General features: G+C 32.3%; 2 protein-coding genes across 14 annotated transcripts in view; one reads left to right on the plus strand and one right to left on the minus strand.

Annotated features, from left to right (window-relative positions):
- LOC126757233 (myosin heavy chain, non-muscle) overlaps nucleotides 1-4633 on the plus strand; it is a 39060-nt gene extending 34427 nt beyond the window's left edge. For 10 of the 11 annotated variants that reach the window (XM_050470966.1, XM_050470965.1, XM_050470964.1 and 7 more), the window contains 4 exons: nucleotides 784-1314; nucleotides 1379-2674; nucleotides 2738-2901; nucleotides 4073-4633. In XM_050470966.1, coding sequence (XP_050326923.1) covers nucleotides 784-1314; nucleotides 1379-2674; nucleotides 2738-2901; nucleotides 4073-4199 — 2118 coding nt within the window. In that variant the 3' untranslated portion in view covers nucleotides 4200-4633. Of the gene's footprint in view, nucleotides 1-783; nucleotides 1315-1378; nucleotides 2675-2737; nucleotides 2902-3115; nucleotides 3246-4072 lie in introns of all 11 variants that reach the window. The other variant, XM_050470973.1, reaches the window with a different exon arrangement.
- A 271-nt stretch (nucleotides 4634-4904) lies between these two features.
- On the minus strand, nucleotides 4905-10365 carry LOC126757239 (dolichol kinase). Of its 3 annotated transcripts, XM_050470984.1 has the most exons (6): nucleotides 10262-10365; nucleotides 10075-10185; nucleotides 9415-9895; nucleotides 9180-9359; nucleotides 8634-9126; nucleotides 4905-8571 (listed from the first exon to the last, which is right to left on the minus strand). In XM_050470984.1, the coding sequence occupies exons 2-6, from the start codon at nucleotides 10173-10175 to the stop codon at nucleotides 8354-8356; spliced, it is 1473 nt and encodes a 490-aa protein (XP_050326941.1). In that variant the 5' UTR covers nucleotides 10176-10185; nucleotides 10262-10365; the 3' UTR covers nucleotides 4905-8353. The 3 variants fall into 3 exon arrangements, with proteins under 3 accessions (XP_050326941.1, XP_050326940.1, XP_050326942.1); XM_050470983.1 differs by having other exon boundaries at nucleotides 10075-10350; XM_050470985.1 differs by lacking the exon at nucleotides 10262-10365 and having other exon boundaries at nucleotides 9966-10168.
- Between the last annotated feature and the right edge of the window lie 3056 nt (nucleotides 10366-13421).

Here is a 13421-nt window from a genome sequence, read left to right on the forward strand (position 1 = left end):
TAACGAAGTGGGAGCTTTTAACAAACGAAAATCGCAAGTTCATAGGAACACGTCTAATCTTAGCGGCTACTATAGGCAAAGTAAGCAATGAATACTGCCGAAAATTGTATCGTACTTCAAGGGCATGTAGTATATATCGACGTAATCAAAAAATTACAATTGTACTCTCCAAACCTCGATATTATTTCTGAACACACCTCGTATGTATTTATGTATGTAAAATTGTCGCTCGGTGTTACAATGACATACCTATATCCATATTGCAATGTTATCATGTTAACCAAACTGGACGTATCCAGTTTCTCAGCTCCGAGTTTTGTGGTTTATAGACTACCTTTATGGCATTTCCAATAATATTCGTCGTGTCGTCTTCTTAGCAGTGCTTGCAGTTTCAATTTAAAATTATAGCTACATAAATTGTGTTTGCATAAAATCTCGATTTCACAATTAGAGCATCTACATTCTTTAAAACATATTCTTCTTCACAAAAAATGTCAGCTAAAACCCTTTAAACCATCATTAAGATATGAGTAAAAAACAATTTCATAGGTAATTTTATGTTCTACAATTTTTGCCTGAGGTAATTTTATGATAAAATTTACCGTTCGCTTTGAAGGTTTAGACTGATCGGACTACTTGATGTTATATAAAAATTAGTTGAATTTCTGTTAAATTTGTGTATTAATCACATAATAATATTATTTGCTCTACATTCATATGTATGTTTGTTTGTATATATGTACTGTACAATATACCTAATTGATAAATGTTAATAATGTGTAGGTAAAACTAGCTGAAATCGAACGTGCCCGATCGGAACTGCAAGAGAAATGCACAAAACTGCAACAGGAGGCAGAAAATATAACGAATCAGTTGGAAGAAGCTGAATTGAAAGCATCGACTGCTATAAAATCTGCTAGTAATATGGAATCTCTACTCACAGAGGCGCAACAATTACTTGAGGAAGAGACGCGGCAAAAGTTATCGTTGAGCTCAAAACTGAGGCAATTAGAATCAGAAAAGGAGGCATTGCAGGAACAACTAGAAGAGGATGAAGAGTCGAAGCGTAACTATGAAAGAAAATTGGCCGAGTTAACCGCACAAATGCAGGATATTAAGAAAAAGGCAGAAGAGGATGCCGATCTGGCTAAGGAATTAGAGGAGGGCAAAAAACGTTTGAATAAAGAGCTTGAAGCGCAGGAAAGACAAGTTAAAGAATTGATAGCTCAAAATGATCGTTTAGACAAAAGTAAAAAGAAGATACAGTCGGAACTGGAGGACACAACCATTGAATTGGAAGCACAACGTACAAAGGTATTGATATTTGAATTTTTGAATGTTCGAAAATGTATTTAGTTTTTGCTTTTGTTTTTGACAGGTGCTTGACCTGGAGAAGAAACAAAAGAATTTCGATAAAATACTTGCGGAGGAAAAAGCCATTTCGGAGCAAATAGCTCAAGAGCGTGACACCGCAGAGCGTGAAGCCCGGGAAAAAGAAACAAAGGTGCTTTCACTAACTCGTGAATTAGATGAAGCTTACGATAAAATCGAAGATTTAGAAAACAAAAGAAAAGTGCTTCAGAACGAGCTCGATGATTTGGCAAATTCGCAAGGTACTGCGGATAAAAACGTACATGAGTTAGAAAAAGCCAAACGTGCATTGGAGTCCCAACTGGCTGAATTGAAGGCCCAAAATGAAGAACTTGAAGATGATTTACAATTGACCGAAGATGCCAAGTTGCGCCTGGAAGTGAATATGCAAGCATTGCGTTCACAATTCGAGCGAGATTTACAAGCAAAGGAAGAACAGGCGGAAGAGAAGCGCCGTGGTCTTATTAAACAAATACGTGACTTGGAGGCCGAGTTAGATGAGGAACGAAAACAGCGCACTGCTGCTGTTGCAGCAAAGAAGAAACTAGAAGGGGATTTAAAAGAGATGGAAACAACAATGGAAATGCATAACAAGGTTAAAGAGGACGCGTTGAAACATGCTAAAAAACTTCAAGCCCAAGTTAAGGATGCTTTGCGCGATGCTGAGGAGGCCAAGGCAGCGAAAGAAGAGTTACAAGCTGCAAGTAAAGAAGCTGAACGTAAAGTTAAAGCTTTGGAGGCGGAGCTACTCCAATTAACAGAAGATTTAGCAAGCTCCGAAAGAGCTCGTCGTTCTGCCGAAACCGAACGTGATGAACTCGCCGAAGAAATTGCAAATAACGCCAGCAAAGGTTCACTTATGATTGATGAAAAACGTCGATTAGAGGCTCGAATCGCTACGTTGGAAGAAGAATTGGAAGAAGAACAATCTAATTCAGAATTGCTATTAGATCGTAGTCGTAAGGCGCAGTTATCCATTGAGCAACTTTCGACTGAGTTGGCAAATGAAAAATCGAATTCTCAAAAGAACGAAAATACTCGTGCATTACTTGAGCGCCAAAACAAAGAACTTAAAGCCAAATTAACCGAGATTGAGACGGCACAGCGCACTAAAGTAAAGGCTACAATCGCAACGCTGGAAGCGAAAATAGCCAATCTTGAAGAGCAGTTAGAAAATGAAGGAAAAGAACGCCTCTTGCAACAGAAAGCCAATCGCAAAATGGATAAGAAGGTTAAAGAGCTAACAATGAATATTGAAGATGAACGTCGCCATGCTGATCAATACAAGGAGCAAATCGATAAAGTACGTTCTTGTAAATGTGACAATTAGTTACGAATTATACTAATCAAATTATTCTTAATATAGCTTAACAGCCGCATGAAGCTACTTAAGCGAAATCTTGACGAAACCGAAGAGGAATTGCAGAAGGAAAAAACGCAAAAGCGCAAATATCAACGCGAATGTGAGGATATGATTGAAAGTCAAGAAGCAATGAACAGAGAGATTAACTCTCTAAAAACAAAATTAAGGTAAGAGAAAAAATTAATAAAACATAGTTCCAGAAAAATACAATATAAATAATAAATATTCAGAGAAATCATATCAATATATGTATATTTTTCACCTATTACAACCATTTTTATTTCTAAGCTTTAATTTATAGTTATTTCTCATGCTCATTGATGATTATGCTTAAACAATTTAAAATAAAATTAAAAATGCCATTTGAATGCCAAACTATAGATCGATGCAAGTGGCAGAAACGGAAAAGGCTAAAGCCTATTCACCTAAGAAGGACGCTTCACTTATAATGAATTGTGAAGGCTTGTAAAGCGGCGGTTAAAAATGTTTAAAATGAGGAAAAGTTTAAAATGTAAGGGCGTCTAATTTGTTTTGCCTTTCTGAGTTCTCGCACGTATTTTAGATTATTTGACCCTATCCACAGATATCACAAGCCAACTCAAATACTGAAATGAACTTACATATCCCTCATCTCAAAAAAGCTTATATTTCGTTTTTGAATATCTTGAAAGTGATTCAAATAATCAACCATAGAGAATAGAATTATTGACATACATACATATATTGTGTTTTGTTTTAATGTAATCAGACTAAATATAAAAATTTTGGCGTAACGTATGCAACGTACTTTCCTCACTAACATTTTTTTCAGAAATAAAGATTATTGAGGTCAGCACTTCTTTATCCATTTATGTTGTCTACATCATTCTAATTACGATAACAAGAGGAAAAATGTATTAGGAAAATGTTGATTGCTTTTCTTCGAAGTTTTGGTTATAAATCCCACATATAAAAAGTTTTAGGTTATTTTCATCTGCAGTCTAAAGTGACAACATTATCATAGAAGATTTGTACTAAAATGTATATACCCATACCTTTTTCGTAATAAAAATATGTCGATTCTAAAAAAGTATTATAACTGTCAGCGTTATTGAATCGAAGCATGCTATTTTTGTTTGATAACGCACAATATAACACACAATAACTTATCCCGCATGCCACAGGAATCATTCCCGGCAGACCAAAGTAAACATTTGTACATTATTTGTATGAATCATAATTTTCTGAAAGAAGAACCAAATCTTTTGGATCTGTTTTGTATTGAGCATGCAAAAGTGTTGGTGTTAATATTCCTTCTCTCATCTGATCTCTTTTTATAATGCTTTATTTTCTTTGCAGGCGAGCTGGTGGAGGTATTGGTTTAAGTTCGAGCCGCTTGACTGGCACACCATCATCGTCGAAACGGGGCGATGATAGTTCCTCGGTGCAAGATGAATCATTAGATGGAGAAGACTCGGGCAATTAATGTATTAATTGGAAGTTAATTTTTTAATTGAATTAATATACGAAAGAAATTTGTATTTTTGTTAAAATCAAACACTCCATTATCTGCCGACTATTGTTAGCAGCAACTAAAATGTAAAACGTATTGGAAAAGAGCATTCACTCTCACACACAACACATCAATTCGGAAATATGAATAAACACATCGAAATATGAATTGATTAACGATTAGAAACATTTGTACACTTTTTATACGCAACGTCATTTTATACATTTCCTTTTAAGCATTGACGTACAATTTACGAGCATGCATACCCTAACTTAACATAATTACATAAACATTTTATACACCTACGAAATTGATGATTCAACTGAGCCTACAAACGAGTATTCGAGTAATTACGGAAAATTGCATTTATAAGATTAAGATAAAAATAAAGTAATAAAAAATGGTAACACGGGAATTATAACATTTATTTCATACAGTATGTACTCAGTACACACAGTGTACAGTCGTTCAGCGCATTGCGATTTTCCAAATACTTAAATTGGTCAAATCTAACATATACTACTATTGCATATATCTGAGCATGGTGAGGATAGTAAATATTGAAAATACCATCGTTTCTTTATCTTCTTGGAATAGCTTCTTTAATAACATGAAACTACGTATGTGAATATTAGGAACTCTTGCACCACATCTTATCAGTTGTTAAAATACTTTACAAATACCTTTAAGCTGTGAGAATTTGAAGAATTTGTCAAAAACCTCCATTGAGTGGCAAGCTAATATGATACTGTTAATGAATTGCCTACACTGTTCATAAAATAAATTTATTAGCAGAGATATCATGCAACTTATTGAAGCATTTCTGAATGCCATTTTATAAAATTTCGTATAATAAGAGAGATGGCACAACTCCAAAGGAATTCAAAATAAAAATTCAGCTGTAATTATACATTGATCTATCCAGCAAAATATGTCTACATATGCACATACGATATTGACATGTGGGAAGGCCAGAATAAAATCATATCAATCGTCATTTTTTTCATTATATTTCCCATGCATTTTCGGAGGTTTATAAATAGTATTTATATGCATAAAAGAAAACAGATTTAAAGGAGTGTTGAGTGCCTTTTTAATTTCAGTGACGATGATCCATACATATACATACACACTTGCTCTGTAATGTACTATTATCTACAGCAAAATCCTTATTCATATAAACTTTATATATCTACTTGTCGCCGTTCTTGCAATGTATATGCATATGCAAATGTCATATGTACATAAGTATAAAAATATGAAAATATCCAAGTTTTCATAATGATTCAATTATAGAAAGTTCTTTGTTTTCCCATGAATTTTCTTTTTTACATTTTGATGATTTTGTGTTATTTACAATCTATTCGTATTCAGTTATCACTCAAAAAAAGTATTTTCATTGATTAAAATCTTTGAAAAATATATTTTTGAATTATAAAAACAAAACAGCTGATTTTGACATTATGGATACAATTCCAATGGAAAATTGGTGTTTTGGGCTATCGACACAACTTTATGTAATTGAATCATGGTTTACATGAAATTGAACGAACTCAGTATCCGAATATAACGTTACATTATTAATCTTAACTGGAATTAATATATTTCTAGCTTGAAAACGTTATGTATTCTCTAAGTGTTTCTAAAGACGTACGTACATATACACACATATATGTCTTCAAGTTGTCGCCCCATATCATATAAAATATATTTTGTTGTTATGCTCTGCAATGTGCCATTTATTTATCTGTCGTTCAAATCAATATAACTCCACGTCCAACAGTTATGTATTCATATGTACTGTTAATTTTTAAATTTGAAAAACATCTTGTGTTGCCTCTTAATATTACAGTCTCTCTTATTGCATCGTAATTAGTCGATAGTATGCGACAATTGTTTTATTTGAAACTTTTAATGTTCGCCTTACCATTATTTGTTATAAAAATTAACTTTAAGAGTAAAACGAATGCGGAGTAATTGTTCAACTTCAGTATAAGGAATTTTTGTGCTTTTGAAGCAGGCAATGGGCGCTAATTCTTAAAAATAACACAATTTCATAATTGCCTGTTTGCATACAGTTTTCCAATTTATATTTTGTACTTAAGACATATATTTCATATACCTTTTACATATTTCTAATACTTTCTTCGTAATGAAACATAAATAATAATGACATAAAAGAGAAAATCACTCTATATTAGATATAAGATTTTATTTTTTTTTTATATTTTGTTTAACATTATAAAAATTGTATTACCAATATTAAATGTTTATAACTAAAAATCACATTATTCTTTATAATTTAATAAATACTGAAAAAAAAACTATTTTTTATCTATAGAAAATATTAAAAATTACAAATAACAAATCTTGATATTGTTTTTCTCACTGCAACAATGTTTTCGGTAATCCATCATCTCAACTTTGTCAGCGAAGAATATACAATTTTTATATTGGTAGATTTTATGATGTGGCTCATTGCATATAAAATTGTTTAAAATAAAAAAAATTCATTTTCCACTAGAACTACTGAACGTTTTTAGAAATTGGAAACTTAGCTTGCAAATTGTCAAAGCTCTTCTTTGGAATCAAATGGAAGATATGTCGGTGTCAAATATAGATATACAAATTTTATTTCTAGATGCAACCATGCTTTCCTACGAGCAGTTCGGATGCGGTATCACTTTACTCCAATCACCATCGCCTTCAAATCCATTTAATTGAAAGCATAGTCTTATCCATCCTATCCACATTTTAAAAGCTATTCCAGCGTTGCCATAGAAATTTCAAATAAACGTTTTAAGTAGAATTATGTAAGTTTAATTTCCTGCAAACTGAAAACTATAACGACTACATTTACATATTATTAAAAGACAACGGTACGTAAACGTATAAAACGAGAAAAAATGAGTAAGGTTGCAAATTAAATCAAACCGTTACTCGACGCAATTGTGAATGTGGACTGATTTTTACAATTTTTAGAAAGAACTAACATTTTGTCTAAAATATTATGTTCCCATAAATAATTTAATAAGTTATATGGTATATTCCACAATATTATCGAAAAGTGGGACAGAAATCATAAAGTTAGTTGGATTAATATATGAGTTCTGAGGTAAATTAATGACTGATTTTACCAAATTAGAGTAGTTTAAGAAAATTCGTTCCTATATGGTATAAAGTCAAATAAAAATCCATAATCATTATCAGGAGTGCAGTAGTGTCCAAGAGAGATTTGCTTGGTTGTCAGAATTGCAACCCAATTCTGGTTTTCAACGGTGTCACAGGATCTGATTGGATTTCGTGTTTACGAACAAACCACACCAATCCGCTGCTACTATGATAAAATTTCCAAATCAATAAATATGAAAGCAATTGTATTAAACTGAGTTCCGCAATTTTATCTCTTATTTAATTGAAGTAAGAAAGCAACGAAAAGATTAAAAGACAGATTTTAAGATATCGTAGTAATCCCCTAGATGTCCGAGGGGAATCGTAAGTGAATTTTAGTTGCGTTTACTTGTATTCTTGTATGTATTTACTTGCTTATTTTACAGATTTATATTACATTATCGAATAAATAAAGATGCATTTTTTATCGTGTTAAATTACGTTTTGTAAATTCCTTAAAATATATGAATTATTTTCCATTAACTCAAGAATTATACCATTTTCTGTTCTATTCTTATATTTTTCTTATTATTAAATCTGTTAACGACTATATTCTTGCTTTGATTCTGATAACAAAACTGATAAAATTAGTTTTAGTGATCCCCAAACCCGATACAGTTTCTGCTTCGAACATTAATGTTTTGAATTCATGACATCTACTACATTACCCGTATAGGGAATAGAGAGAAAAAGGCTGGAAAAAAAGTTATTATGGTGGGGTATACATGACATACGATCAATTTAAAACCGTATATGTATATACAAAGTACTGTATTAGTTCATACGAAAAAATAATTTTCTTTGCAAAATTTTGACTTTTCAGTTTATTTGACTAAAACTTTCTTATCTAAAAACAGTTTCAGTTTCCTTTTGGTTTTTATAAAATACATATTTAAAAGTTTTATACCTAACTAAAATAAATTCTATGTACTTTTCAGTCAAGACGGTAATTAATCTTAAAATATATTCACAATTATATAAAATATTAGGGGAAGGGTTAAATTATCGATTTGATCTGTATGCGCCTCAACTAAAGAAGTTGTTAATATTGCTATTGATGTGCTAAACCACTTCATAGCTGACAATTTAGTGTAACCAAAATAGTTTAAAAACATTGTTGCCAAAAAAGTCATCACCATAAATGCTAAAGTGCCTTCCAAAGATTTTTTCGAGCCTACGAAATAAATTATGTTAAAATAGTATTACAAATTTATTGAATAAATTATAAATACTTACTACGCCACTTAATGCGACCAAATTTCGAACCAACCACACTGGCAGCAGTATCGCCGAATCCAATTGTCAGAACTCCAGCTAAAATTGAAAGTAATCGGGAATTGTCATTCGTATACTCATTTTCTCCACAAGGGCAAGAGCTTATCCAAAGAGGTATGGAACAGCCAATAAGCAGACAGAAAGGTGTTAAAGCGAGTAAACCAGCATCTTTCTCGTCGGAGAATGATGCAAATGCTCTGCGCAAAGGTATAGCCAAAGGCGGTATGTTGCAAACACGAATTAGTTCAAACACAGTAAAAATTGCCAAAGCTACTCCAGTAGCAATATATAGAAAACTACATTGATAAATTATTCCAGGTATGAACACAAGGACAATAAGGACATGAAATATTTTTCGTATTCTTGTGGAAGCTTTTTCCTCATTGCCAATTTGCCACCACACAGTCAAAAATGTCAACAACACCATTATTACGTAGAAAACAACTATGTATACCTGTAAATCCAAAATTACCCCAAATTTCGTATTGCAAAATTATATTTACTTACCCTGACTTGGTCTTGTAATATAAAATTCAATAAGAAAATTATAGGCACTGGATCCGTAATAGGAGTGGATGTTACGCCTATAACTAAAATAAACATTAAAGCATAAAAGTAGGTAGGCCCACGTAGAACTTTGGCAGCTGTTAGTAACCCACAGATCGCAAGAAGATAGGTTAGTGCACACTGTCAAAAAAATCAAATGTTAAAAATACACCCCGTTATATTTTTATTTACAAACCATCATTATAATATTTAGATCTTCAAAAGTACTCCTGTTTTCAGTTTTCAGCAATAAAGTGAAAAACTTTAAAATTACATTTAATAGGAAAAGCATCAACCCCTGAACGAGTATAGATGCCTCTCCAAAACTAAAACAACCAGGTAATCCACGTAGCACACGAATATAAGACTTCTGATAAATGAAGGTTATGATAAAGCCCCAAAATAGTCCATAGCTCCATGACTGTTGCAATAAAACTTTGTATAATATTGTGGTAATAAAGCCAGGTACAAATGAAATAAATAGTTTCAGCAGCAAACCCGTCTTGCAGAACATATATAGAAACAAGCAGAGGGTATCTATGCTCATACCGACTGCGGCAATTGTGAGCATGGGTTGCGTGGAAATTTGCGTATTGCATTTGTTTTCATGTATTAAGTTTGATGCAAAGGCAAGTGGAAGTAGCAAACACAGCCAGTAACCAGGAGAAGCGTTCGGTCTGGTAATGTTAATCATAAAACCATAAAATATTATTCAACACATCTTAACGTATGAAGTAATAGCATAACCTTATCTAAGATTACAAATTAGGCGATGATGTTATCAGTCGCTATTATGTTATTGGTGAAAGGTGCACTAATAGTCATTAGTGTCCATGCAACGTAATTACATTTGTACCTTACAAATAGGGAATTTGAAATTCTTCCGTTTCCTGTGTGCGCAATTCCACTATTATCTTCACTTGATTCCGCAACAACTTCGTTTTTTTCTGTCCCCATTTTTTATGTCCTGTCGTAAGAAATGTTTGTCATTTACTGATAATAAAACTGACCGGCACTTGCCGGAACAATGTCTACGTATTTACTTTCCGTCTGGTTTTACAATTAATCTTAAAGAAATACAAAACTAAATATTTTCAACATAAAGCAATGCTTCTTTTTACTACCAAAATTCATTCACAGTTGAAAATAATGAGACATTAATATTGAGAATGACTTAAATCGATAAAGCCATAGTTACAAACGATGTTACACCATCGCAGTGAATTTCAATAAATGTATACATAACAAATTAAATATACAGATATTATATCAATAAGGTGGAAACTGCCAGATTCAATTCAAATTATATAAACTTATAAAATATCTCTTACAAAAATCGCCACCCTCACTATTGTGAGGTTTTTGTTATTTGTAAAGTTTTCCGTATGCTGACGTGATTTCAAAAGCTTAAATGCTCACAAAATTTGTGATGTGTGAAAGCAAACCTCACAATACAATATCGGTTGCATTTGTTTTGATAATTTCAAATTTTAAAAAAAAATTTTAAAAAAATTTGCAATTATTTTATTGAAATATAATGGAGAAAGTATTCTTTCAAAGACGTTATCCATTATAAATGTAAGTATTTGTCTATTACAATAAATATGTAATTTACGGTGTTTGTACATTTTACTTCCTTTTAAGTATGAATAAGAAGACATATACGTACATATTTATGTTCAAACAATTCAGACAAAATTTTATTTGTAAATACATATATTGTATGTATTTAATACATATGCGGATAAAAATATACTTATGTTTAAATAATACCCTGTAAAGCTGCAACTGGTCCTGAGTTGTTCTTTCACATTTTGAAATCCTTCCGAAGAAATGAAATTATTATATATGTATGCACCAAATTTAATAGATTTGAAGAATTACTCACTTTTCTTGGTTGTCCATTTCTTTATTTTGTCTTGTTTGTTTTTGTAAAATAGCTGGTTCACAGCAGAGTGCTATTCACCTCATATGGTGAGTGTTTTGTGCTTTTTTCTGGTAAGGTTTGAGCAAGAATAACCTCACAAAATAATCCTCACAAACCAGTTATGAGGTTTGCTCAGAATAGAGTGATGTACCTCTTTCTCGGATATGTGATATGACTGGAGTGATACTGCTGATGAAGTAATGGCTATGAGACTTTTGTTATTTGGTTGATAGATTAACGTCATCTATCATGGCAAAAACATATACTTTCCTTTTGGACCGAATAATGAAATTCGGAAATATTGGGACGTTGTAGTTGCTACCAATCACATCGTGTTATACCATATAGTGTTGGAGAGGTAAGATTTTAAAATTAAATTCGGGGAAGTTAACAAAAATTACAGCTGTTCAAAAATGAACGAAAATTATGAAGAAATTTGCTATATTTTGAAGTTTTTGTATAAAAAAGAGAAAAATGCCACGCAAGCCACCAATGAAATTTGTGAAGTTTACGGAGACAATGGTTCGCTAAATGGGTACATACTTAGTTCATTAAAGTTCATTATAAATATATAAAAAAAAATAAATTACAAATACGAAAATACTTTTTCGACTACCACATAAGAAGCATAGAGAAAGCTAATATTTGCTCCACCTTGTGTTCGGTGATACTCGAAGACCGTTGAATTTCGCTCAGCTTGCTCCTTATTAGTACTTCTGGTCGTCCAGAGTTTCATTTGGAGTTCAGTATTCAAGTTTAGTATGTAATTTGGGTACATAAGCATCGCGACTACTTGGCCCGACCGACTAAGCATTTAGGTAACGGCATTAGGTTCTAGCGATTGCTGTAATGAAATGCTTAAAATTAGCTGAGAACAATGGTCTCTGCGTTGCGTGAAAACACTGACAGATCGTTTGTTACGGCTTCATTCGGACGGGATATAAAATTCTGGTTGGCTTCTTTGGACGCCACCCCTGGAATTCACAGATCGAACTATTTGGGTACAAAAACGAAATATTCACTTTGGTTTAAATCACTGTCCATCGTAAACTTTATCGTCAAGAATAATTGAATTCTGTTGTTCGATTTGTACCGCAAACTTTTCAATCAATCGACCATACACGAGCAAAGGGATTGGCACTGTACCTTAAACGCTATCTTAGAACTGTAACTGTAACTGTGCCCTGAATGTGAAAAAAGTGCAAAAGTTTCTCGTGTGGTAGCAAATTAGATTAATTATTAGAATAAAAAACAAGCGGTTCAGCAAACTTTGGAGAATTTTTTTGGAAAAATAGACTTCAATGGCCGCAAGTTCGTCTACAGGGTCTGAATATTTAATTTTTGATTGAATTTCTAGTCTTTCTTATGTTTTTATATTAATAAAATTTTACGTTTCTTTTGTTAAGTAAATATTCTTCATCCATGAAAAATACGGTAACTTATCTTTCTTGTTTATAAGAGTCGCGATATCTTGGAATTACGAAAAGAGGTAAGTATGTGGGGCTAGATGAAATAACTAAACCGAGTATACTTATCTATTATCAACACCGAGAAACTTTATGATTGTTAAGATATTGGGTCTAATTATTGAATCCGCATGGAAATCGAATTCGTTGCGGAAAAAATTTTCGATCGAAAATGTTCATGCGATTATTGATACCGTCGATAACCTGCTTTACCATACCTTAAGTAAACTGTGTTATCAACAAATTTGACAAGTTTGAAATATGAAATAAATTGTCTTAGCAGAGAACGTACGTATATATACGTTCTCTGCCGGCAGTAGTCATGATTCTCACATATGGGATATGAGTGATTTGAATTTGTTGGTGTGTTTTTGTTTCTTCTCTCTAAATTACACATTTAAAACATAATTTAATGCGTTCTCAGGTATTTTTTTACATAAATACTTACAAATGCTCCATTTTTGACAATTTACGCAGTTCACTGATCAACGGATAGATTTCGACAAATATTTTCGATTTTGCGGTTTCAATGATTTCGAAATTAGCGCCATCTATTAGCCACGGAATGTATTTTATCGGGTCGGCAAGTAAGTTCAACTGCATCCAAAACTTAATTTTCGATACGGTTTCAATGATTTCAATGTAATAATTTTCGGTCGAATTGTTAAGTTTTTCGATCAAAACGGATTCAATAATTAGACCCAATATAATCGATTTATGAGCCCTTTGTAGAAATTTTTATTTCGATATCTTCATTGGTTCTGATTCATTCATGTAAAGTGAAATATTGTGATAAAAATTAAAATTGTG

The sequence above is a fragment of the Bactrocera neohumeralis genome, chromosome 4, assembly GCF_024586455.1.
Source record: "Bactrocera neohumeralis isolate Rockhampton chromosome 4, APGP_CSIRO_Bneo_wtdbg2-racon-allhic-juicebox.fasta_v2, whole genome shotgun sequence".
In the NCBI taxonomy this organism is placed as follows: Eukaryota; Metazoa; Arthropoda; class Insecta; order Diptera; family Tephritidae; genus Bactrocera; species Bactrocera neohumeralis.